The sequence below is a fragment of the Lepidochelys kempii genome, chromosome 2 (assembly GCF_965140285.1).
Source record: "Lepidochelys kempii isolate rLepKem1 chromosome 2, rLepKem1.hap1, whole genome shotgun sequence".
Classification (NCBI taxonomy): domain Eukaryota; kingdom Metazoa; phylum Chordata; order Testudines; family Cheloniidae; genus Lepidochelys; species Lepidochelys kempii.
In genome coordinates this window covers 157,631,951-157,658,193 of record NC_136381.1, presented here as the reverse complement: position 1 = coordinate 157,658,193, position 26,243 = coordinate 157,631,951, and the positions used below count along the sequence as shown (strand labels likewise).

The 26,243-nt window shown below is 44.8% G+C and overlaps 1 protein-coding gene across 5 annotated transcripts in view; it reads left to right on the top strand.

Moving 5' to 3' along the window:
* Nucleotides 1-9,468: 9,468 nt before the first annotated feature.
* The window catches only part of TGFBR1 (transforming growth factor beta receptor 1), a 74,210-nt gene continuing 57,435 nt past the window's right edge, over nucleotides 9,469-26,243 (top strand). Inside the window, exons 1-3 of one of the 5 annotated variants that reach the window (XM_073332548.2) lie at nucleotides 9,471-9,643; nucleotides 21,707-21,958; nucleotides 24,717-24,959. In XM_073332548.2, coding sequence (XP_073188649.1) covers nucleotides 9,565-9,643; nucleotides 21,707-21,958; nucleotides 24,717-24,959 — 574 coding nt within the window. In that variant the 5' untranslated portion in view covers nucleotides 9,471-9,564. Of the gene's footprint in view, nucleotides 9,644-10,137; nucleotides 10,437-19,547; nucleotides 19,616-21,706; nucleotides 21,959-24,716; nucleotides 24,960-26,243 lie in introns of those variants that run through there. The other 4 variants (XM_073332549.2, XM_073332550.2, XM_073332552.2 and 1 more) reach the window with 4 other exon arrangements.

Below are 26,243 nucleotides of genomic sequence, written 5' to 3'. Positions count from 1 at the left end.
ATAAACTAAATTCCATAGGACAGAAAGTGTCCCCTCTTGGATAGAAGCCACTTATTCTAAGAAGATTCCCCTTCGCCATGGTGAGAATTGAGCTATTAATGCAATCTCAGGGTTATGGTAGCCACATAAACACCACAAATGGATAGCTAGAATCAGACCCCAAGCATTTCCAACCCTCCTTGAGCTCACCATATTAGTCTGTCTCCACTACTCCTCTACATGCTAACTGGCCGTTTTGATTACTCCTATGATTCGGAGTCCACTCCGGGTAGATGTTGTACCTACACTGGAATAAACTGGAACTGTAATTTACTGCTGGCAGTAACAATGGTGGAAGCAAAACACTTGGGCCCTGGCTATGCTAAAGCTTTCCACCTTGCTACTACCAGGAGAGTGACAACCAATACTGATTTTAAAACTTGTAATTCCTGCTTTCAGTGGTATAAAGCATTACACTTGGATACAGTGTATGTGCACATGCAGGTATCAATCTCTACAGTAGTTTGGTTATAGAAATTTACAAGCTCAAAGCTGAAACAGAAGCCTGTAAGCTTGAATGGCTTAATAGCTATAGAGCAAGGGTCATTGTGGGTTGTAAATACAGCAAGCTGCTTAGCAGCAGACTAAGGAACTTATAGCATCTTAATAGCTTCACAAATCCATTAGCTTGGAGTAAGGAGATTGCTAGCTGTAGATGCCAAAGGACTGTGCAAGGAGGGAAAACCTCGAAAGGTCTGGCTCATTCTATATGAAAGAACAGATAGTTTGCTGGGGAAAATGATGGAGACACTTATCTGAGCAGCCCAGTTAGTAGTTCTGAACTAAGGACCTGAGAAAATTCAGACCAATGTTCTCTGAAGGACTTGAGTTTCAGTCCAACCTTGGGACATATTTGACCGTCCAGTAACTCAGAGCTTTGATTAAGCAGACTTTGGGTGATTCAGTCTGACTATAGTTTTAGGCACTAATGTGACAAATCAGGTAGTGTTCATAAACTTTGCAAAGTCAAATAATTATGGATTTTTCTTTTATAAAGCAATGGAGTTAATGCAAAAAAAGAGCATTAATCTAAAATTAATTTGGCAAAATCAAGCACCCAAAACACTATATATTCAGAAACTTGATTTCTCCTGTTAACTTGGCCACATTGGACATGTAGGGGACAGACAGCTGACTGTGACCCGACATCATCATGACCGACGCAGAAAAGAAGAAGGTCCTCATGGTAGATGTGTCAGTGCCATTTGAAAACAGGTCACAGGCCTTTCACGAGGCCCGAGCATGGAAGGCGCTGAAGTACACCCCGCTGGCCGATACCCTGAGAGCCCAGGGCTAAAAGATGCAGATCCACACCCTGGGTGCATGGGACCCCCACAACAAGCCGGTACTGAGAGCGTGTGGAGTTGGTCAACACTACACCTGGCTCATGAGACAGCTCATGGTGTCCAACGCCATCAGGTGGTCCAGAGACTTTTATACGGAACACATCACAGGACACCAACAGTACCAGGTTGAGCAACCGAGAATGCCGACCAGGGAAATAACCCATTTCCTTCCTTGATGAACCAATAACATACCCCACCCATGTACTTATTCTCTACACCAATACTGAATTGGACTCTTAATACATTCCATGGGTGGCGTACCCAAGCCCACTTATACACTGACACTTTAAAAACTCCCACACCCTAATTGGGATCTATGCTGGTTATGTGATATGTATGTACCTCATGAACCTTGTAACTGATACTTGCAATCCCCCATAACCCAAACCCGACCCCAGATGTACAGTACCTTCCCTCTTAACTTGTGTAAATTTGATTTTAAACATTAACTTTAATAAAATTCTCTTCCTGTATTTCTTGTTAAATACAATTTCTATGCATTAATCAATTATCAATGCATAATATAAAATAGGATGTACAACAAAGCCAATTAACATTGCAGGGGAAATTTTACTTGGGATTTTCTTAATTTAGAGTGCTTGGTTTCATGATACTAATGCCCTCTTGCTCTGATGCTAAATGTGCAGACCTTATCTTTGGAAGGTGAATTCTGCATCTTGCAGTCAAGTTGACTTTTCAGAATTCTCTGAGTCAACACGCCCTGATATCTACTATACATAAGTATTATTTTGTAGTTTTCAGTGTCCAGAGTTAGTTAAATTTCCTGCTATCTTGGGTTTCCTTAGTCCTACATTCTTAAAGCCAAGAGAGAAAAATGCTGAGTGTTTGTATTTTAAAGAAAGCAACCCAGAAAAGGATTTTTTTAAATAATATCTTTGATCTGAGACCATCAGTACCAGGCAGCATGAACGGTCTTTCTTATCTTTTTCCCCCCTACATTGTCACATTGATTCTTTCCACAGTTGGCTGTAATTTAAAGTCATGTGAACTTCCTTACTATACTCTTTTCCTGAGCTAATTTCTTCAACCAGAATTGAATGTTTTATATGGAACTGAAGTCACAAATTCTTTCTTCTCTATCTGCTGGTAAGAGGTACCCAATGTCAAAAATTGATAATAGGGACTAGGGAGAAACCAAATTAGTGGTAAGTAAAATTCAATGGTAATGAATTCAAAATTACCATGAATCTTCCCTCTTAAGATGTGAATGAGAAAAATAGGGAAGCTTCTAGAAGCCAGTAGAAATTTACCACAAGATAGTAGTGGAGTCTGTGATTACATGGTGTCTCTGAAACAATTGGCATTGAATCTTGGAAAAGGACTTTATTCTAATAGAGGAATTTCCAGAGCCCAATAGCAAAATATTGGCATAAATAGCTGACCAATTTTCTTGTGTAGCATATCTTGTTTTTGCCATTTTGCTTTACTAGTCATGTTGTATGTTCAATTATTTTTTTAGGTTGAGACTTAAACATTTCTGATTCCTATTTGGACCAAATGCAAGCCATTGATCTTGCTTCCAAAAAATCTTGTAAGTTTTCTCTCTCCTCAGGTTTTAATTGCACTAGCAGATGATGAAACCAATCACATCATCCTGTAACTACCATTAGTTTATTTATACTAAACTTGTTTAGAATTAGGGTAATAGGTGCTGGAACTAGGGGTGCTACCGCACCCCCTAGCTTGAAGTGGTTTCCATCATATACAGAGTTTACCGTTTAGCACCCCACTATACAAATGGTTCCAGCACCCCTGATTAGTATGCTCTTGAAGTGATTACAGTTCTAATATTATTGATTCCTATATAGCATCCTTAACACACAGTATCACACCACATTATTCAGAATCAAGCATAAGCTAAAGAGAGGATGAAAGACTGAAAGATTAAATTTAGAGGAAGTGGCTTAGAGAGAACTTTTCCATGAAGATGCTACAGCACAATATTTATTACTCCAGGTGAAGAAGTGCTATGTAACCTTCTGAAGGTGAGAAGTTTATGCATTCTTAAAATTTTCATTTGATTTAACTTTAGAAATTGCATAAATGTATTGTATCTCAATGCCATGTTTTGGCAAAAACAAAATTCAAGTAGATTTGCATCATTCTTTAAGTTTCAAAATAAAGTGGTTGATCATACCAGTCCTAAATGAGATAAGTGATTTAAAGAACACCTCTAATATCAGGACTGCCAGCTGTATGAGTTTTATCCATAGACTAAAGGTTTACAGGCCATCCTATAGGTCTGTGAAAAAGACTTCTTAATCTATAAAGAACTGCTGTGGTTGGCAGTCTTTCCTCACACCCCTGCCTTCTGAGGAAAGGCAAATAACCAGAACTGTTGTACATGGCTAGGAGCTTTTTTTCTCCCTTACAAGCATGACTCCCCTGCCCTGCCTACCCACAGAAGAGTCAGTCATGTGCAGGCTGTGAAGGGTTACCCAGCTAGACATTAAGCTCCTCCTCTCTGGTTTTAATGCTGCCCCTCTCCCAGAGCTGTGGTGAAGACTCCTTCCTGCTCCCCACCTACACCTGAGGGAGATGAGACTCCCAGCTTCTCTCCTCAGTTACCAAAAGGGGAATGAGGGAGCAGGGCAGCTGAGGAAAAAATGGAAGCCCAGAATCTAAAGGGGTGTGCTTAGGATGGACATAATTTGTTTGGGTTGTATGAGGGGAGCAAGTTAATTCATTGTGAGGAGCCTGTGTGTGTAGCCAGGCATAGCAATTAACTGGAAATTGGAGAACTGGCTGATGGTACTCCTCTCCCTTGGTGTGGGTCCCAAGTAGTATGGGAAGAGCCCACTAGGCTCAGGGCCCTTGCACCATCAACCAACCATTCTTATGCCTTGTTTAGATTGGGGATTTGCCCCAGTTACAGCTATTGGTGTAGCTGCATTGCTGCAACCCTTGGTGTAGATGAGCAAAGCCACTACTTACACCAGTGGTGATGTGAAGGAATTGGAGCACTGGATTGATGGCTAAGTTGGATAAGAGGAACAGAAATGAGAAAATTTATGCCACAGTAATGTGGAAGGGGAAAACCTGGTGAGTGCTGGAATAGTGGTGGATGGAAGACAATGGAGAAATAAAGGGTGTGAGTGCTGCAGTAGCCATAGAGTGGGGGAGGCTAGGGTGTTGTCCTGACAAAATCCTGAAACAATGGTTCTAAACCTTGCAGTAAGAACAAGCTGTAATGTTGCAGTGTCCATTTTGCAAAACACATTAAGGGTTGAGACCCCATTACTGTCAATCTTTTCCTTCTACACCCTTAGCCCTAATGGTGACCAAGGGCTTCAGAGCATGAGAAACTTTTCTGTTGGCAGTGATTACCTGAAAGGGACGAGCATGTGGTCAATGTTTTGGCACAGTGGTTCTCAAACTTTTGTACTGGTGACCCCTTTCATACAGCAAGCCTCTGAGTGTGAACCCCCACTTATAAATTAAAAACATTTTTATATATATAATGATAATTTAACACCATTATACATGCTGGAGGCAAAGTGGAGTTTGGGGTGGAGGATGACAGCTCACGACGCCCCATGTAATAACCTTGCAACCCCCTGAGCGGTCCCGACCCCCAGCTTGAGAACCTCTGTTCTGGAGGGAATGGTGGTGATTGGCAAAACTATTGCTTCACCCACAGGCAGCATTTATTTTTTAGGAATGTTCATAGTTGGTGAGATGTATCTTACTGCTCCACTTTATTTATTCATTTTTTGTTTATCACAAACAGGGAAGCAGATCATGATAGAATTAGGACCACCTGGGGGAATCAGAGTTAGGGATGCTGTTCTAACAAGTTCTAGTTTGCATTCCCCCCTCGCACACCCATTTCATTCTTAGTGGACCTCTTATCTCCAGAAGAACCATGAAGGGATGGTGAAAGCAGAAGCATGAAGAGTAATGCAAAGAGCTTTGAAAGTATTAATAATACCTAGATGTTAGGTAGCACTTTTCATCAGTAGATCTCAAAATGCTTTATGGAGGTCAGTACCATTATCTCCAGGCACAGAGGGGTAAAGTGACTTGGCTATGGTCATCCAGCAGGGAGTGGTGGAGCCAGGAATAGAACTCAGGTCTCCTGAATCCCTCTCCTGTGCTCTATCCATTAGGAAACACTGTCTCCCCAACTTAAGGTTAGTAAAAATTACTAACTTAATTTCCATAATAAAACTTTGTTACAGTTCTGGCTGCTAAGTGCAATTAAAGAGCTTGAATCTTGTGGCTTCTATCTTAACTGCGCCCTGCCATTTCTTACTAATATTAGTCTTTCATTTCTCTTTAATAGAGGATCAACCAATTCCTTATATATGTGTAATATTTGGACAACTGAATGTATTTTGTAGTATCAAATTTGATCATTATGTACAGTTCATGTTTGAATGTAATGGGCTTATTATAACTTATGTCAGATCGTAAAGATGTTGGCTAACTTTTCTCTTTAATGATATTAAGAGTACAAAGAATTTTGCTCAGCAAAAAAAATTCAGTGTAGATGTTTTTATATCCTATGGTGATGGTTGCTATGAAAGAAGGGGAAGGGGAAAGAAGGAATGAATAAACATTGCATAGTCTTAAATTGTTAATGTAGTCATTATTTTGTGCAGAATGTTGGTATGCTTCCTACTACCAGAGAGGTTGTAAGAAAATGTAGAATGCCAAAACAACGACTTGAATGAGTCATCTAGTTCAGCGTTTCTCAGAGTTAGGGTCACGACCCAGTTGTGGCATGTCAGGCACTGGGTCGCTCTGCTCAGCACCACCGACCGGATGTTAAAAGTCCTGTTGGCAGTGGTGCCCAGCTAAGGCAGGCTAGTGCCCACCTATTCCAACACTGCTGCGCCCCAGAAACGGCCAGCAGCAGGTCTGGCTTCTAGGCAAGGGGGACATGGGACTCCACATGCTGCCCCTGCCCTGAGCACCAGCTCTGCACTCCCATTGGCCGGGAACTGTGGGGGCAGGTGGTGCCTGCGGGCGAGAATCGCATGGAGCCACTTGCACGCCTCCACCTAGGAGCTGGACCTGCTGCTGGCTGCTTCCAGGGTGCAGTGTGGTCCACGGTGCCAGGACAGGCACGAAGCCTGCCTCTGCACCCCAGCTGCGCCGCTGAGCGGGAGCTGCTGGAGGTAAGTCCACACCCCAATCCCAAGCCCCAGCCATGAGTCCCCCCCCCACCAAACCAGGAACCCCTTTCTGCACCAAATCCCTCATCCCTGGCCCCACCACAGAGCCTGCACCCCCAGTCCAGAGCCCTGACCCCCTCCTGCATCCCAACCCCTGCCCCAGCCCAGAGCCCTCTCTGACACCCTGAACCCTTCATTTTTGGCCCCACACTGCAGCCCTCACCCCCACCCTCTGCCCCAGCCCTGAGCCCGTCCCATACCCCAAACCCCTCATCCCCAGCTCTGTTGGGTCGCAAGCATCAACAATTTTCTTCAACTGGGTCCCCAGAAAAAAAGTTTGAAAACCAGTGATCTAGTTCATTTAGGGTATATCTGCCGCAGAGTTACCTGGAGTTAGTCTAGTGCACTGGTTCTCAAACTGTGGGTTGGGACCCCAAAGTGGGTCACAACCCCTTTTTAATGGGGTCCACCAGGGCTGGCACTAGACTTGCTGGGGCCAAAGCCCGAGCCCACCACCCAGAGCCAAAGCTCAAGCCTGAGCCCCACTGCCTGGGGCCAAAGCCCAAGAGCTTTAGTCCTGGGTGGCAGGGCTCAGGTTACAGGTTCCTACCTGGGGCTGAAGGCCTTGGGCTTTGGTTTTAGTCCCCCTGCCTGGGGTGGTAGGCTCAGGCTTTGGCTTTGGCCCTCCCGCCTGGGGCTGTGGGAGTTGGGCAGGCTCAAGCTTTGGTTTCCCTCTTCCCCCAGGGTTGTGTAGTAACTCTTGTTGTCAGAAGCGGGTCATGGTACAATGAAGTTTGAGAACCCCTGGTCTAGCATGAGCAAAAACAGTGATATTGAAATAATACTTGAGCTGCTGTGTCCTTGCTGGTGGCACTGTTCACTTGTATATGGAGCATATACCACGGTTCTTTGTGTTGCAGTAAATTAAGGGGATGTATGAATTCTTCCCCAGTGATTTGTGGGAGAACTTGTCTGTCCTTTCTGGGTGAACTGGAGGCAGAGATGGAGTTTGGAGAAGGAAATGGAGGACTAGCAGCATCGGAGTGCTGCTAGAGCCTGCACCCATACTGTATTAGCAGCTGACATGTTGCCCTCACTGGAGAGTCAGCGTATACCACAGATGGTCAGCCAACTTGAGTTAAAAGCAGCACTACACTCAAATCTAAGTTCCCTCTAAGCTGTGTGGCCGCACAGCTGCCTATTAAGCGTTGTGCAGGCACTCAGGGCTGCAGCGGGGAGAGATGCCTCTCCGCAGGCCCTAGACCTGCTGCGGCCCAGGTGCTGCTGCAGGGAGAGAGAGCTGGGGGGAGTCCTCTCTCCCCACTGTAGTCCTAGGGAGCCCCACTGCACCCCAAACTGCATCCCCAGCCCCACCCCAGAGCCTGCACCTCCAATCGGAGCCCTTACCCCCCTGCACTCTAACCCTCGGCCCCAGCTCCCACACTCCGACCCCCTCAGCCCCACCCCACCACATGAATTTTGTTATGTGCACCAATATGAAGGTGATGTGTCACACATCACCTCCGTATTGGTGCACATAGCAAAATTCATTCCGCACATGGAAAAATTAGAGGGAACACTGACTCAAATTATGGGGTTTTGTGTGTGCATGAATGAAACTTTAGGCCATGTCTATACATACAGCACTGCAGTGTCACAGCTGTACTGCATCTGGTGGTGATGCTCTATGCCAGCAGGAGAGAGCTCTCCCGTCAACATAAAAAAATCACCTCCACGAGCACCAGAAGCTAAGTCTGCAAGAGAGGCTCTTCTGCCAACATGGCCCTGTGCACATGAGCACTTATGTCGGTGTGACTTAGGTCCTCAACGGGGTGGTTTATTCACACACATTATGCTGACATAGGCTGTAGTGTAGACATAGCCTAGGCAGTGGCAATACTCAGTTTTAGGTTGTACTGGAGATAAGCTCTTTGTTGCAGTATTTTCAAGATAAATTTAAAAGTGCCTGAGAGCTGGTCACTATTTGTTGTTGAATGGTGGAAGTGCATTTGGTGTGTCCTAATTGTAACCTTATCTGGTGCTTCCCTACTTTAAGATTTACAAAAGAATGCTCACTGAGATATGTATGGTTTCAGAGTAACAGCCGTGTTAGTCTGTATTTGCAAAAAGAAAAGGAGGACTTGTGGCACCTTAGAGACTAACCAATTTATTTGAGCATAAGCTTTCGTGAGCTACAGCATCCGATGAAGTGAGCTGTAGCTCAGGAAAGCTTAGGCTCCAATAAATTGGTTAGTCTCCAAGGTGCCACAACGACTCCTTTTCTTTTTGAGATATGTAGGGCTGCAAGGACTTATTCAGGAGTTTCCTTGCTTTCTGTAGATCGGAGTTTCTATGATGCCAGTTCTTCCCGCGTTAGGGGAAACCAAACGTCCCTGGGTGCTGTCCTGCCTAGAGCGTGCTTGAGCACGGCTGAGAGCTTTGTACACACCCCAGCAAATAATCTCCCGCCCCGCACTGTTCAGTGTGTTCCCAGGGCAGCCTCCAGCCCTGCTCCATCTCTGTCGCCTCCTTACTTAGCTCCGGCGGCCCCGCTCTACTGCCCAGCACTAGCCCCGGCTCTGGCTCCTTTGCCTCACGCTGAAAGCGGAGCGAGCTCCCCGCCTTCGCCCCCTGCCTCGGTCCGCGGCTCTATCGCCTCCACACTCCGCCCGAGCACGAGGCGCCCCCAGCCCCCGCACGTGCCCTACGGCCGGGCCCACAGCGGCGGGACAGGCCGGCTGGACCCTTGTCCGCGCGCCTGGCCAGCGGGAGGGAGACGCTCCCTTCTGTCACTCACCCCGCCTCGCGCCCCCCGCCCCTCCCACTTGGCCTCGCGCCGAGCCGGTTGTATTCTCCAGACTCTTGTTGTTGTTCGGAATGTCTGCAGCTGCATGGGAGGCGGGGCTAGGGGGCGGGGCGGCCAATCAGGAGGCGCCTGTGTGTCAGTTGCATTATATAGTGGCCGCAAGGGCGAGCGAGTCTGAGAAGCGGCGGCGGGGACGACGCGGGGCTGATCCGCGGCGCGAGCGGGCGGCGCCATGGAGCTAACGGCCCCTCCGCGGCCCTGGGCCTTCCTCTCGCTGGCGGCCGCGGCGCTGCTGCTCCCGGGGGCGGCGGGTGAGTTACGGGGCTGGGCGGCGGCTCCGCGGGTCCCCGCCGGCTCCTTTCAACAACATGGCGCAGGGGCCGGTCGGGCGGAGCCCGCAGCCCGCCTGCCTTTGTTGGCCGAGCCCGGCGGCTCCGCGTCCGCGCAGAGCAGGCGCGAGGAGCCCGAGAGGCTGATGAGGAACGGCCGGGCCGGGCTGGGCCGATCGCGGGGGGCGGGGCGCGGAGAGGGGAGCGCAGCGGCTCCTCCCTCCGCTGCCCGGGAGCAGGGTGAAAAGGGCACCCAGCGCGCGCCGGCGGCCGCCCCCTTCCGGCGGCTGCGCCCGTAGCCTCGTAACGCGCTGGCTGCGCCCCGGGGCAGCGCCGCGAGCTCGCTCTGCGCTTCACGTCACCCTGGCCCGCCGCCGCGCAGGGGAGCTGGCTGCCCCCAGCGTCCCCGCTCCCGGCCGCTGGGGTCTGGCGAGCCCGGGGGTGCCGGAACCGGCTTCCTTTTTCCGCAGGTGGGAACCGGCTCGGCTGCGACCGCGCTGGCAACTTCCCTGGCGCGGGCAACGTTCGCTCTCCTTCCCTACTAGTGATGTGGGGTTTGGGTGCTGGAGCAGACCCTTTGACCCTGATCTAGAGACTTGGGCTAGTTGGATAACATGTCTTTTTCCTGAGAACTTCCGCCTCTAGTCCGAGGTGTCCCGCCTTTGTAACCGAAACGTGGAAAATCCATTATGCTGCAGGCTTATTGTCACAATGCAACTATTTCAGTGTGATTTACAAATGTGGAACTACGTGTTGAATGGTCCAGCTAGGTAAGGTAAAAACACTTTTTTTTTTTTCCTTGAGTCTCCTGAACTAGGGAGTCACTTGTTCTAGCTCAGTTAGGCATTGGCTTGCAATACGCTGGTGTTATGTGCTCATGCACACCAGGTATGTGATCAGATCTGGCCTGGGTGATTGGTTAGGTTAATGCTGTTTAAGTTGCAAATCTGTGCATTGTACTTAAGCACCTTAATTTTGTACCCACAGGGTACAAAATACACATTTTATAAATAAGTACAGCATACTAAAATGTTTACCTGGCTCTTTGGGCACTCTCTCTCTCCCCCAGCAGACTCCTGCTGTAGATCTGATGTCAGAACAACATGTGTGTTGTGAAGGATATTGCAGAAACTGTTTTGTGACTTTGGGGAACTAAAGACAATAGCAGAATTGTACCTTGAATTTTCCAAATAGCAAAAGTGATATGTTTGGTGGTCGGATTTAGTAAATATCTCATTGATAATAGGTTTCAGTGGTAGCCATGTTAGTCTGTATCCTCAAAAAAAAAAAAAAAAAAATGAGGAGTCTACATGTTAAAACAAACATCCATAGACCTGTTTGGTTACATAATCTTCATATACCTGCTTTCTGTATCCAGCAAATTGCAATAATGAACACAAAGGGGTGTGTAATCCACATGCATATTTTTTTAAATTTTATTATTTTACTGAGTTACTTTTTAGGCAAAAAAGCAGTACTTCTAGTATATTATTTGCATGTTTGTAACTTTTGTAACACTCTTTTCTTAAATTGAAACTTGGAAAGTTTCAAGACTTTTTTTCTTTTGCAATCATTGTTTGGTGGTATGTAACTTTGAGACCTGCCTTACAGTCTGGGTTTTACCCAATTGTTTATGGTTTCTCTGCAGACGATGGGTAACATCTTAAACTTAACCTTGAGCAATAATAGTCAGTGTAATTTGCATTCTGCCTAAAGTTGTCTTGCACAATGAGGACCAGTTATTTTGAGGAAAATGAAGGTTTTGTGACATGGAAGCAATGAAGAAAGCATGAAGTTAAATAGCTTGTTGCTTCTGGCTTTCTTGGACAAACACAGCAGCTTTTGAGCAACTTAATCTTCATAACTGTGCCTGTTTCAAGTTTACATTATGTAGAAAATAATTCATATATCTGCTAGAAAATATTTACTGAAAGAGAGCCAACTTTGAGCTCTGAACCTTTCCCTGGGCATACAGGTTGATAGTCACTTAAGCACCTCTGTTTTAGCTGAGCCATTAAGTGGTAGTATAAAAAATGGGATCTTTCTAAGTCACCGGCTTCATTAAGGTGTGCTGAATGACCAAGAAAAGATAGTGATGATAGAAAACACTTGTATGTATGCTTTCTGATCACTTGCAGAGAAGGTACAATTTTCAGAGTTAATCTGCCTATGATGTAATGTTTATGGAGGTCCGCCATAATGACACTCTAGTCCTATACAAGTACTAAACTTAAGAATTGAACCGTGTGTCTATTTTGTACTAATCTGGTTTTCAAACTTTGGGCCATCACTTAGACTATATCTATGTTATGCACCTTGCAATGGTGTGGCTGCAGTAGTCACTGTCACCTGGAGAGAACTCTCCTGACGACAAAATAAAATCACCCTGAATGAGGGGCAGTAGCTTCAGCAGTGGGAGAGTGTCTCCCACTGTTGAAGTGCTGTCCACACCAGTGCTTTTTGTCAAAAGTTTGGTCATTCAGGGGGGTATTTTCACATCTCTTGGAGACAAAAGTATTAATGACAAAAGTGCAGTGTAGACATAGCCTTAGTTGAGATCATCTTGGTCTTGACATACATTAATAGAAATATTCCTGTAAAAAGAAGTTGTTTTCCAACCCTTTTCTTTTCAGTGCTGCATGGACCTAATCTAGGAACCACACATAGCGGTTAAGTGAATTATCATTTTCTTGTTTGTATGTTCTGCTATCACATCTTAAAAATAACACTTATCTTTACCCGTTTTATTTCAAATTCATGTTACTAAAACTGATCTCTCCCATTAGAGAGCTTATTGGGTATGGTGGGGGGAAATCTGTGTTAGTGTGGGGAAGCAGATGGAAGAGTATGAGTGTGTTGAATTTTTAAATTTTAAATGTTTTTAAAGACACCTTGCTATTGCTTTCTTTCATAAAGGCAATCAAAGAAACTTAACAGAACTAAGGGTGTCCTTTTAAAGTTTAACTTTCTTCTGGTTCACAAAAATACAGATGAAAACAGAATAATTTTACATGTAAGATATCAAGTTAAAATGTGATCTGAGGTCTTGTTTTTTCTCTGGTGTGAATGCTTTCTCGGGGGTAGTTAATTTTAAAGTCAGATGACCCATTTCTTGGCATTGGCACTGCAAAGAGAACCATGTTTATTCCTCTTTAGTTGGAACCCTCTGAGTGACTTCTTATAACTTGTTAAAATTTACAATTAGTGGCTCAATAAACTAGTTCTATTCTGTACTGATTCTATAGGCGAAATGCTCTTTCTGTGGAAGTTTTGGCTGAGAAAGGAGTATAAAATGTGTCACATTATGAAAGTTGTTCTGTGTATGATATACCTAGGGCTGTCAATTAGACACTTTATGACCTTCAGTAAGTCATTTTTCATAAGTTATAAATACCCTGATTTCTATGGGAGCTCTATTTTATTAAAAAAAAAAGGATCAATACTTCCCCCAAAGAGTTCACCGCTTAAACACTGTTGCAGCTCATATTGGCTGTCATCATTTGCACATACCTCATGTTTTCATCTTGCATATTTTATTTATAAAACTTATTAATTCCCTTCCCTATTCTACTTTTACTTCTTAAAAATTATTGCTCTTGATAACTTTTTTTCCTTCTCCAATTAAGAATTTTTCTTAAAAGAAGGTAGCAAAATTACACTTTCCTTTAGACACCATGGCCGTCTTTCCTTTTCTCCCTCATGTTCTCAATTCCTGGCAGAACTAAAAATCCAGATTAGTGGTCTGGCTCAGAGCGGCATTCTCTATTTCCGCCCGCCCCCGCTCCTCCTCTGCTGTGGCTGCCTGTACTGCGGCCACAGAGAGGGAAGAAGCCTGGGTGCTAGCAGTCAAAGCCTGTGCCTTCCACACATCCCTTTCCTTCTCCAACTCATTACATCGGTCCTTGAGTGAATCTGTTTCAGTGGTGAGCTGACTCTTTGCTGCCTGCTGTCGCCAGCCTGCTTGCCACAGCAGCCAGGCGGCTGCATGATCCAGTCCCGCCTTATTGGGACCGTTTATAAGTACATATTTATCCAACATGAGCTCTAGTTCAGGAATTGTACTCCCCAGGTGGAACCGCCCCTGGCATCAAGGGGTCTGCCCCTTTCTTTTGGAGCCATTCTACCAACACCCAGATGGCGGTGCCGCTCCCCGAGGGGGGTTTATTCTTGCTCGGGCTGCTTTGCCTTTTTTGTTCCCTTGCCCCACAGTGGCATACTTAGTAATGGTGTCCTTTTCTCCCTGCAGTGGGTTGCTAGCCTACCACCTTTTACACAGGCTCGAGCCGAACCTGCTCAAAAAGCTATTGGGGGCATCAGGGGATATTTACTGAAAGAGAATTGCACCTAATTCTTTCCCTTGCCCTACACAACAGTGGCGTCCTTTTCTCCCTGCAGTGGGTTGCTAGCCTACCACCTTTTCACGCAGGCTCGGGCCAGACCCACCCAAGAGACTACTGGGGGGCACCAGGGGACCCCTACTCTTGAGCCAAATCCTCCACTAAGCTACCAGCATTCTCCACCGTTAATGTTACCCAAAATTGGGCCAGCTAGTAAGCTTAGGGAGGACTAATGACCCACCAAAGTTTGGCAGAAAGCCACACATTTATTATTCTGATAGCTAAGCTCAAAAGAAGCATGGGTGGGGGGGGGTCACACTTGCATACTCAGTGTAGTAGGAGCAGCAGTGGTCTGTATGCTCTGTATGACTGTGCTATGTATAATCTCTGTGCTCAAAAGGTCTGTTACACTCTCCCCCTCCACTTTTGTCTCCTCTCCCTCTTTTTGAATACTTGTGAATTGGCTTTCCCCCTCCCTCCTGGAATGCTTGTGGGATGAATGGGCTGCTTCAGAGGAGCTCCAAGGTAGAAAAGGTGACTGGGACTCTAATTAGGCAGTGATCATGCACCCAATGCATGGACACTGCCTGAGGTGGAGTGTGACCAACCAGATGTGGCCAAGTCATCTCTAATCGCAGGCCATGAGGAGCAGTTCCTTAAAAGGGGAAGTGGCCATATGCTCAAGAGTGCACTCATAAGCTTGTACCTCCCTTGAAGGCCCTTCACTTGGACTGCCTGGCCAGTAGTCCGCTGCGTTGCATTCCGTCATGCCTTGGGAAGACTTACTTTCATCACACCATCCATTGCTGTGCTGTGGAACACTTACCTTGAAGGATCCTGACATCTCCAATGCCGTGCCTGTCCTGGGAGTGTGAGTATGCGAGTGAGAGTGTGGAACCCTCCCCCCCCCCTTCTTTTAAGCTTAGCTGTCAGAATAATAAATGTGCTGCTTTCTGCCAAACTTTGGTGGGTCATTAGTCCTCCCTAAGCTTACTAGCTGGCCCAATTTCGGGTGACAGCAGTATTTTTCCCTTAGTGGTACGTGACCGGGTATCACTTGCCTTACGCACTGTACACAGGCATAAAGGGTGGAGCTGCCTCCAACACCCCCACCCTCCCACTTGGTTCCTTTCTATTGCCTGTGCAAGTCTCTTCTCTATCTCATTATAGTTGTTATAGTTTGTACCCACTGGTGTAGAGTAGTTAGTTTTAGCTTAGATGAGCATTGTTTTTTTGTTTTGTTTTTAAATAATGGTTTTTGACATTGCCTCCAGATACTGGTGTTGGTGCTGGAGTTATGCCTCATTCTCTAGGCTTTGGACGCTTGTGGCAAGCCAATGCCAGTTAGTGACCCACACCTCAGCTGCTTTACATGCTTGGGAGAGCCTCACAATACGGATAGGTGCAGTTAGCTGTAAAAGGTTAAAGTCCCAATCCAAAAAGAACAGGGCACTTAGACTGAAGTACGGGCTGTTGGAATCATGCTCCTTCCTCCATCAGAGCCACCTCCTTCAGCCTGGGTATGGAGCAGCTTTGTATCAGTCAGTAGTGCTCTTCCAGCCATGGCCGTCTCAGGATGGACGGATGGATTTCATTCATGTCAAAGAGGTACTGTATGCCATCTAAGGACTCAATAGCAGTCACCTGAAGATCGGATGCTCTACCAAGGACTTGGAGCTGTGCTCAGAAGGGAGGCACTCCCCAGAACGAGCCTCAAAATGGGGAAGTCCACTGACTGCAGAGCCCAGTTCAGGCCTGTTGAGATCAAGCACTTTGGGAGTCGCTTCACTGTTGTTGCCTAAGGTCCTGGTCCCACAAAATCAGAATGACTTCCCAATGTTTTCTGCTCCTGAGGGGTTTGTGGTTATGAGAGAGTTGTTATATCTCTTGGTACTGCCTTTCCCTGCAATTCACGTTTCTTGCTTGGCACCAGCACTAAAGGTACCAACACTCACAGCTTCACCTCTGCACCATGGGGGACTACTGGATTTGACAATTAGCGTACTGATTAAAATGGTGCTGACTAGGGGAAAGTGACAGATGATCTCACTGGTATCCCCTTTTCCAGAATCTGAGCCTGCTTCTCTGGTATTGATGAGGATAGCACATCCAGGGTCTGTAGGAGTGGATTCTTCGAATTCTGAAGTGTGTTCATGTGTGTCAGCCTGGATACATCCAGCAGCCTGTGTGCAGTGCCTGCCCACCTGATTTCAGCCTCAGTTCCAGTGTGGAGCATACCACAAAGACCCTTGGTCTGCTCACATTTGGACCAGGGTCATATCAGTGGCCTTTTTGGAAGCTATCGGGGTTCCCCTCTCAATCAAGATCACCCCACATCCTTCCCAACCTACTTCCTCTGCTGATTGTTAAGAATGTCAGTGCCATAAGCAGTTCACCCTCAGTAGTGGGCTTGGCACCCACAGCTTCTCTCAAACTATCCTGCAAAGTGTTTCAATAGGATCATCCCCAAGAGCCGTTGGCATCCTCCTCCTCGTCTCTGATGAGGCTGTCATGGCAGAGCCTATTTCCCCACCACTGAATAACCCCCAAAGCCCAACAGGAGTTGTTGTGACACATGACTTTGGCTCTGGACACTTGTCCAGAGCAAGTTCAGGAAAAGTCCAACAGGCTTGTGGACACTTTAATATTAGTGCCTCCATCAAGGAGAGCTCTGTCAAGGCTTTTCTAGAGTCTACTAAGGTTTTATGGCAGACTCTATCATCTCTGCCACCTACTGCAAAAAGAGCAGATAGAAGGTATTATATCCCCTCTTAGCAGTTCAAACTTTTCTTCTCCCAACAGTCCCCCTCTGTGCTTTCTGGTAGTATCTGCCGCTAATGAAAGGGAGCTGCATTGACACCAACAAACAAAAGGAGGCTAAGAAACTAGACTCTTTGGAAGGAAGCTTTATTCCACGGGAGGGTAATAGCTTCATCTTGCAAACCAACAAGCTCTGCCCAGTTTTACCCTGTGATATGCAATTTTGAAGTTTGACAAGCTTCTAGATGAGACAAAACAAGAATTTCAGGCAATGGTGGAGGAGGGCAAGTTAATTTCCAGAACAGCTCTACAGGCTGATCTAGATGCAACTGACTCCTCAGCCTTGTCTCCTCTCGGTTTTTAGGGGGGGAGGGATAGCTCAGTGGTTTGAGCACTGGCCTGCTAAACCCAGAGTTGTGAGTTCAATCCTTGAGGGGGCCATTTAGGGATTTGGGGCAAAAATTGGGGATTGGTCCTGCCTTTGAGCAGGGGGTTTGACTAGATGACCTCCTGAGGTCCTTTCCAACCCTGATATTCTATAACTCTGCAGCTCACTGCATGGCCTCTTCCTTTATTCTGCAACAGTCTTCATGGTTGCAGTCCTCTGGTCTTCACCCAAAGGTTCAACAGACAATCCAGGACCTCACCTTTGAGGCTGTCACTCTTTTTTCCAGAAAGAGTGAGGATCTGCAATATCTCAAGGACACAGAGCAATGCTGAAGTCGCTGGGAATTTATACTCTGGTGGCAAAGTCCTTCCATCCACATCAGACCCAGCCATTTCTGGAGTTTGTACCTCGAATCCAGGACCTGTCAAGGGGGGAAGAGTACACGTTACAAAACACATCCACCATCACCTTTCATTCCTGCAGCTGCCAGTACATTGAGGCAGGCTGCATTCTCCAAGCACGCATTTTGATGGTTTAGTCAAGGACAGAGTACCAGTTTAAGAATACCTTACAATTGTTAAAATTAAGAAAGGTACCATCTTTTCCTTCCTTGATTATTTTTATCTGCCCCCTTTTCCCACTCCCCCACCCCCCCAAAACACTATCCTGTTTCCTTTGTACTTGGGCCCATATCACTGGATGCATGGAGTTCTAAAGATCGTTGAAGTGGGTTACAACCTTCTATTTCCCCCTGCCTCTTCCCTGTTCCTCTTCAGGGACATCTTTCACAATGCCAAGTTACGAGAGATACAGTCACTTCTTGTAGGGGCTATAGAAGAGGTCCCTCTGTTGCTCAGGGGAAAGGGTTTTTACTACAGATGCTTCCGGATCCTGAAAACAAAGTGGGGGAGGTGTCTCAGGCTATTTTAGATCTGAGTGAGTTAAACAAATTCCTAAAGAAACTGAAATTCTGAATGATCACTCTACCTTCCATTATTCCTCAGTCAGCAGCTGCCACTCTCCAACTGCCCAGCTCTGAAGGCAGCAGCGCAGAAGTAAGGGTGGCAATACTATACCATGCCACTCTCCCTTCTGCGCTGCTGCTGGCAGGGCACTGCCTTCAAAGCTGGGTGCCCAGCCAACAGCAGCTACTCTCCAGCCGCCCAGCTCTGAAGGCAGCGCAGAAGTAAGGGTGGCAATACTATGGCCCCTCCTCCCCTGCAAATAACCTTGTGATCTCCTGCAACTCCCTAATTGGGTCAGGATCCCCAATTTGAGAAATGCTGGTCTCTCCTGTTAAACCTGTATGGTATAGGGTAAAAGCACACAATAAGACCAGATTTCATAGGGGGAAAACTAGATTTCACAGTCTGGGATGCGTTTTTCATGGCTGTGAATTTGATAGGTCCCTACTCATGGAGCTTGAATCTAGTCTTAGCCAAGCTGATGGTTCCCCTTTGAGCATCTGGTGATATGCTCCATATTGCACTTTTCTGTGAAGGTGGTGTTTTTGGTGGCCATCATGTCAGTCAGAAGAGTGGGGACTTGAGGGTGCTTGGTGTCAGATTCTCTGTATACAGTTTTCTACACTAAGTTTGTCTTCATCTTCACCCAAGGCGTCTGTCTAAGGAGGCTTCCAGTTTTCATATTAACTAATGAGGCTTTGTGAAGAAGCTCAGTGAAGGTGAGGAGAGGTTTCATATTTTAAATGTTTTTAAGCTTTCTTTTAATCTAGACTGGAATTAAGCCTTTTGGGTCTTTGACACAGCTGTTCATCATTTTTTGCACACACAATGAAAGGCTGTCCATTATTCACTCAGAGGATCTCATCTTGACTATCCAGTTGTATTTGGTTATGTTATCAGTTGGCTAACATGATGCATCTGGATAGAGCGTTGGGTCATTTGACTAGGTCCTAAGAAGATTCTGTGGCCTTTCTGGATTACTTTCCCATATTAGACATTTGCAGAATGGCATTAGTCATTAGTCCTGATCATTAGTCATATGTTTTGCCTCGTTGTATGTAATCTCTGTGGTCTAGAGATTTTGCCAGTTTTGGACGAGTGTTCCTCCAGTCCCTGTTCTAATAGATTCCAAGCCCACCTCCAGTTTGGATTACTTGTGAGTCACCTACAGTAGAATGAGAATGTGCAATCGTTCACAAAAGAAGAAACTATTACTAACCTTTTTGTAACTGTTGCTCTTCGAAGTGTGTTTCACATGTCCATTCTGTGATTCGCTTTTCTTCCCCCTTTCTATCAGCATCTTTCTGGAAGGAACTGAGGTGGGTCAGGAGTGGCTCTGCCCTGTATGTATGCATGCATGAGGCAGTGGAGGGTGCTTGTGCTGCCCCGATAGATACCACTATATGGGGAGAAAACTCTCCAACTGTGCACTGAAGCACAGATACACCTACAGAGGAATGGAGGAGGCATGCAACACATCTCAAAGAACCGCAGTTATGGAAAGGTTGGTAACAGTTCCTTGCGTCTCCTTGGTCTATCCTAAACAAATCAAATCATTTAAACTCCTTAGCATTTACACCCTTTTTATATTTTTAGACCTTGTTCTCGGTTTCTTGTTTTCCAAGTTGTATATATTTGGAGCCAGATCTCCTCATCCTATGGTGAAATGTACAAGCAGAGATAAAGGGAGAGGAAAATTCTAAGGCAATCTGAACAGAATTCTTACCATACTGTAAGCCTTCCCTTAGATTGAGCTGCAGGGCTAACCCCCATGGATTTCAGGGCATCCTCCAATTCACCTCTTTCCTACCATAGGGCCTCCCTTGTCCATGTCCTTTTAAAGTGGGATTCCCTACGTTGGAAGAAGTTTGGTGGAAAAGGTAATGCCCACTCTGTATTACCATTCCTTTAAAATCTCTAGGGCTTGGTGGGGAGGCAGGCAGGGAGAGAAGGGAACACTGCTCCATCTTACTTCTCCCTTGATCTTCCCCTACCACCAAAAGTTCTTTATGCTGTTCAGGGAAAGATGGGAACACTGCCATGGAAGCATCCAACATCCCTCCATGGAGGCGGGATGAGATCCATGGGCAGAGGGTAGGATTGGGTCCTTTAGTTGTTCTAATCTTCTTGAATGATCAAACCCTCCAGTCCCGTAATTTTTAATGCACTTATTTTAATTCTTTTTCATATTTTACACTTCAGAACTAAACACTGTGAGTGTAGCATTTGAAGACAAGTGAGACTTCAAGGCACAGTGCTGAAGTTTTTTCTAGTTGTCTTATCACCTCTGGTTATCCCTGCACTTCATTACTACTTGGTGTGTCTTCTACACTTTGGATTTTGTCCATGAATGTTTTAAGCTTTCACTTGTACTAACTGGTGTAATTAAGACAACTGCATGTTTCATTAAAGGTGTGCTTGCAAGCAAAGATCCTTTGCTTTTGTCCTTCATTGTGTCTTTATACAGATGGCATCGAACTTAAACTTTTCTTTACTTTTGAAATAGTAATTCCTCATGTACCTCTATTTGCTGGAGTTCCTTGGCAAGATCTTGGGAGGACCAAAAGAGAAATGTTATCCGAGGAACAAACTTGAACCTGTAGCGTGTGTGCATGCTCGCTTGCACTCTCACACACTCTCAACAAATAGATGGGGGTGGGATGTTGATATTGAATTAGCTTCTTTAGTTGATTGTCTTTTGGTCAATAGCACTTTTTTCCTCTATAGCCCTTCCATGCATAAACGTAGTAGGCTTCCTTCTGAAGGCTCTTGAAAATTTCACAGCCCTGAGTGTCCAAGTTATGCCAACCTAACCCCCAGGTGTGTACACATGCTTCAGTCAAACTATCTACCATTACGTAGTGGGAAAAGACCTTTTGTCTACACTACTGGTACTACAGTAGCATAGCTATAGCGCTATAGCTGTGCCATTGTAGTGCCTGTACTCTAGATGTGGAAGTTTCCTTCGGTAGCCTGACAACAAGGACCCAGTCTAACTCCCATTAAAGTCAAAAGGAGTGATCCCATTGAGTTAAATGGGAGTTGGATAAGTCCTTTAAAGAACTTCACCCCTTGGGTGGGGAGCGCATAAACTGTTGGGAAATACAATGTGCCTTTAATGCATGACATGTGGCTAACACTGTGTGGTGGATCTTCCACGCTAACGATGTGCTTTTGTTTCCATTGAAACAAACTGAATGTTGACTTCAGAAGGAGCAGGATTGGGTCCTTAATACTTCAGGTGTTACGTTGTTGTACACATTACAGTGAATTTCAAAATTCACCTTTCTATTTTTTAGCAGACTTACATTCAGGTCATGGGTGTTGCATCTGTGGGGTGTGTGTGTATGTATGTATGTATGGTTCATCTATACCTAGTCAAAGCTGAAGCAAGCTTCCTGTTATAATCCTCTTTCCCACTCCCTTATTGTGTTAGCCTATTAAGAGGCATCATATTTGCATTTTGTGTTATGATGCAGTACATAGCTTTGAAAAGTGGCATCAGGGAAAATGTTTCTGCCACTTACTTTTTGACAGTTTCATAGTTCTAACATTGCTTAACATGACTACCGCAACCTCTTTCCTTTTAATACAGCATTACAGTGTTTTTGCCATCTCTGTACAAAAGACAACTTTACATGTGTGACGGATGGGCTCTGCTTTGCGTCAGTAACACGGACTCCAGACAGACTCATACACAATAGCATGTGCATAGCAGAAGTTGATCTGATTCCACGAGACAGGCCATTTGTTTGTGCCCTCTCGTCAAAGGATGGAGTTGTTACTGCGCCTTACTGCTGTGTCACAGACTACTGCAATAAAATAGAACTTCAAATTCCAACACCAGGTAAAGATTTTTGTTTTCTAAAGTAATTTTAAAGTAATTTTTAAAGTAAAATCAATGAAGCTCATTATAAAGGTTAAGGAAACTAAACTGAGTACAAGTAAACATGAAGGTGGGGAAAAACCAGAACAGAAAACAGTGGAGATGGCAGAAGTGCTAAATGACTTCTTTGTTTCAGTTATCACCAAAAAGGTTAGTAGTGATTGAAAGTCTTAACATAGTAAATGCCAATGAAAATGAGATAGGATCAGAGGCTGAAATAGGGAAAGAACAACTTAAAAATTACTTAGACAAGTTAGATGCCTTGAAGTCACTATGGCCTGATGAAATACACCCTAGAATACTCAGAGATATCTGAGCCACTAGTGATTTATCTTTGAAAAGTCATGGAAGATGGGAGAGATTCCAGAAGACTGAAAAGGAGCAAATGTAGTGCCTATCTATAAAAAGGGAAATAAGGACAACTGGGGAATTACAGACCAGTCAGCTTAACTTCAGTACCTGGAAGATAATGGAGCAATCAATTTGCAAACACCTTGAAGAGAAGGTAATAAGTAACAGCATGGATTTGTCAAGAACAAATGGTGTCAAACCTGATAGCTTTCTTTGACAGGGGTAACAAGCCTTGTGGATGGGGGAGGGAAGTGGTAGATGTGAGAGATCTTGACTTTAGTAAGGCTCTAGCATGACCTCATAAACTAGGGAAATACAATCTAGATCAGGGGTCTCAAACTCAAATGACCACGAGGGCCACATGAGGACTAGTGCATTGGCCCGAGGGCTGCATTACTGAAACCCTCCCCTCACTGCCCCCGCCCCCATTCCAACTTCCCCATGGGCTGCAGTTTGCCCACTCCTGGCCTGGAGGTAGGTGGGGAGTGGGAGCTTGGCGGGCCACAGGAAATAGCCCCGCAGGCCATGTGTTTGAGACCCCTTATCTAGATGGAGTTACTATAAGGTGGATGCTTAACTATTTGAAAATCATTCCCAGAGTAATCATCAGTGCTTCAGAATTTAGCTGGAAGGGCATAGCAAGTGGGGTCCTGCAGGGTCTGGGTCTTCATCAATTAGAGTACACTTACAAAGTTTGCGGATGATTCCAAGCTGGGAGAGGTTGCAAGTGCTTTGGAGGATAAGATTAAAATTCAAAATGATCTGGAAAAATTGTCTGAATAAATAGGATGAAATTCAATAGGGGCAAATGCAAAGTACTTCACTTAGGAATGAGTAAACAGTTGCGCGCACACACAAAATGGGAAACGACTGCCTAAGAAAGAGTACTGCAGAAAGGATCTGGGCGTCATAGCGGATCACAAACTAAATGAGTCAACTGTGTAATGCTGTTGCAAAAAAAGCAAACATCATTCTGGGATGTAGTAGCAGGAGTGTTGTAAGCAAAACATGAGAAGTGATTCTTCTGCTCTACTCCGTGCTGATTAGGCCTCAACTGGAGTATTGTGTCCAGTTCTGGGTGCCCCATTTCAATACAGAGGTGGCCAAATTGGAGAAAGTCCAGAGAAAAGCAATAAAAATGATCAAAGGTCTAGAAAATACGACCAATGTGGGAAGATTGGGGGGGAAAAAATTGGGTTCTTTTAATCTGGAGAAGAAAAGACTGAGAGAGGACATAAGTTTTCAAGTACATAAAAGATTGTTAAAAAGGAGGAGAGGAAAAAAAATTGTTCTCCTTAACCTCAGAGGACAGGACAAGAAGCAATGGGCTTAAATTGCAAAAAGGGCGGTTTAGTTAAACACTGGAATAGAATAATTTACATAGGAAGGTTGTGGAATTTCCATCACTGGAGATTTTTTAAGAGCTGTCCTAGATGATCTAGATCAGTGCTACTCAAAGTGGTGGTCCGCGGACCGATGCCGGTCCGCGACCCATCGGCTGCTGGTCTGCATGCACATTGGGGGGGAAAAATTGCTGGTCCTCCCACATCAGAGAGCTTGAGAAGCACTGGTCTAGATACTACTTAGTCCTGCTGTGAGTGCAAGGGGCTGGACTAGATGGCCTCTTGAGGTCCCTTCCAGAACTATGATTCTGACGGCAGACCAGGGCATCCATCAGACTTCCTAAATATTATTTTGAAGGTGTATATCAAGAAATAAACCACTAAGTACAGAATGAAAGGTTTCAGAGTAACAGCCGTGTTAGTCTGTATTCGCAAAAAGCAAAGGAGTACTTGTGGCACCTTAGAGACTAACCAATTTATTTGAGCATGAGCTTTCGTGAGCTACAGCTCACTTCATCGGATGCATACCGTGGAAACTGCAGCAGACTTTATATACACACAGAGATCATGAAACAATACCTCCTCCCACCCCACTGTCCTGCTGGTAATAGCTTATCTAAAGTGATCATCAAGTTGGGCCATTTCCAGCACAAATCCAGGTTTTCTCACCCTCCACCCCCCCCCACACACAAACTCACTCTCCTGCTGGTAATAGTACAGAATAGTACCTAAGAAGTCTCTTGCGTCATAATGCTTTATGGCTTGCATCGAATGTGTATAAATCTTTCTAACTTCCCTGTACTTTAATGTATGTAGCTTCAGTCTCCATAATATATACCAATGACTCTCAAAGAGCTGAGTTAAGACTGTGTTTACTGAAATAAAATGCATTAAAAGAATTCTTCAAAGACCATTATCCGATGCAATATACTTCCACAAATACTAAAAAATGAACCCTTTGTTAAAAACATATTTGCTATTACAAAATAGTAACATTACTTTTCTTTTTTACCTCCATTTTTTAGGCCCTACTTCTGGAGAATCATCTTCTAATCTGGGACCTGTGGAACTGGCAGCTATCATTGCTGGACCAGTCTGTTTTGTTTGCATTTCATTAATGTTGATTCTGTATATCTGCCATAATCGTACTGTCATTCATCATCGTGTACCAAGTGAAGAAGATCCCTCATTGGATCGCCCTTTTATATCAGAAGGAACTACTTTAAAAGATTTAATTTATGATATGACTACTTCTGGCTCTGGGTCAGGTAATTTATTTCTAATACTTGTAAATCTGTTGATGAAAGTCTTGCTTCATGTGACTGAGGCCTGGTCTAAACTTAACCTAGATCAACCTAGCTACATCTCTCATCTGTGAAACAATTTGCACCTTGAGCACTATAGTTAGGTCAACTTAACTCCCAGTGCAGCTGCTGCTAGATGGATGGAAAAATGATTTTGGGCTCTTCCTCTCGTAGTGGTGAGTTAACTATATCAAAGTGAGGGGGACCCCTTCAGTTAATATAGGAAGTGTCTCTACTATGGCGCTATAGTGATGCTACCTGTAGCTATGCCACTTAACAGCTGTAGCATAGATATGACCTAAATCCTTAAACTCTAGTAAAATCTCCAGTTGAAAACTTTCAAATGCGATCTATGTATTTCTACATGAGAAATGAGTAAGAGAGCACTTTTTTTACAGGTTTGCATAGGAGTAATTTGGAATAAATATACCATAATTAGTTTTAGCATTTCATTTGTTTAAGGGTTAATATTTTTTAACTTTTTGCAAGGGGAAGAAGCTAGATAGTACTACAAGTTAGTGATGCTATTATGTCTGAATCTCCTGATCAGTTTTTCATTTGACTCTGCATTCAGAAACATTATCAAATAACATAGAATCATAGAATATTAGGGTTGGAAGGGACCTCAGGAGGTCATCTAGTCCAACCCCCTGCTCAAAGCAGGACCAATCAAGGCAGAGAACATCTTTCTTAGAAAATAGATTTCACTTCTGAATTCTGATGGTGTTAATAGTAACACAACTAAATTTTAAAAAGATTGTTTGATCAGTTGTTGTGAGACCATGTTCTGAGGAGCACACTCTCCAGTACCACTTAATATATTTTAGAGTACTTACTACTTGTGAAAGGCGGTGTGTTGACAGCCCTGGGAATGTCTCTTTATGTATAGGATAGGTTTGGCATGGAGGGCAATAGTGCAGAATTTCTGCCTAAGCACTCTTATCAATGTCTCAGCTCTGACTTGAAGGAAGGTTTAATCCCTGCTAAAATGGGTTTATCCCTATTAAGATCCCCTGACTAGGGGATGAGAGTAGTGGTCTATATGCTCATTTAGTCTTAACCTCTCTACTAACCGCACAGGCAATCCTGTTGGGGTGATGTCTTTGTGATATGGATCGCTTTTTCCATATGTGCTTCTAGAAGAGTAAAGTACCTGATGATATTTGGAACTCACCTCAGCCTTCTGTCGCATTAAATATTTTTAACTGTTTTGTTGGTAGGAACAACTTCACTAATCCCTTCTATAAA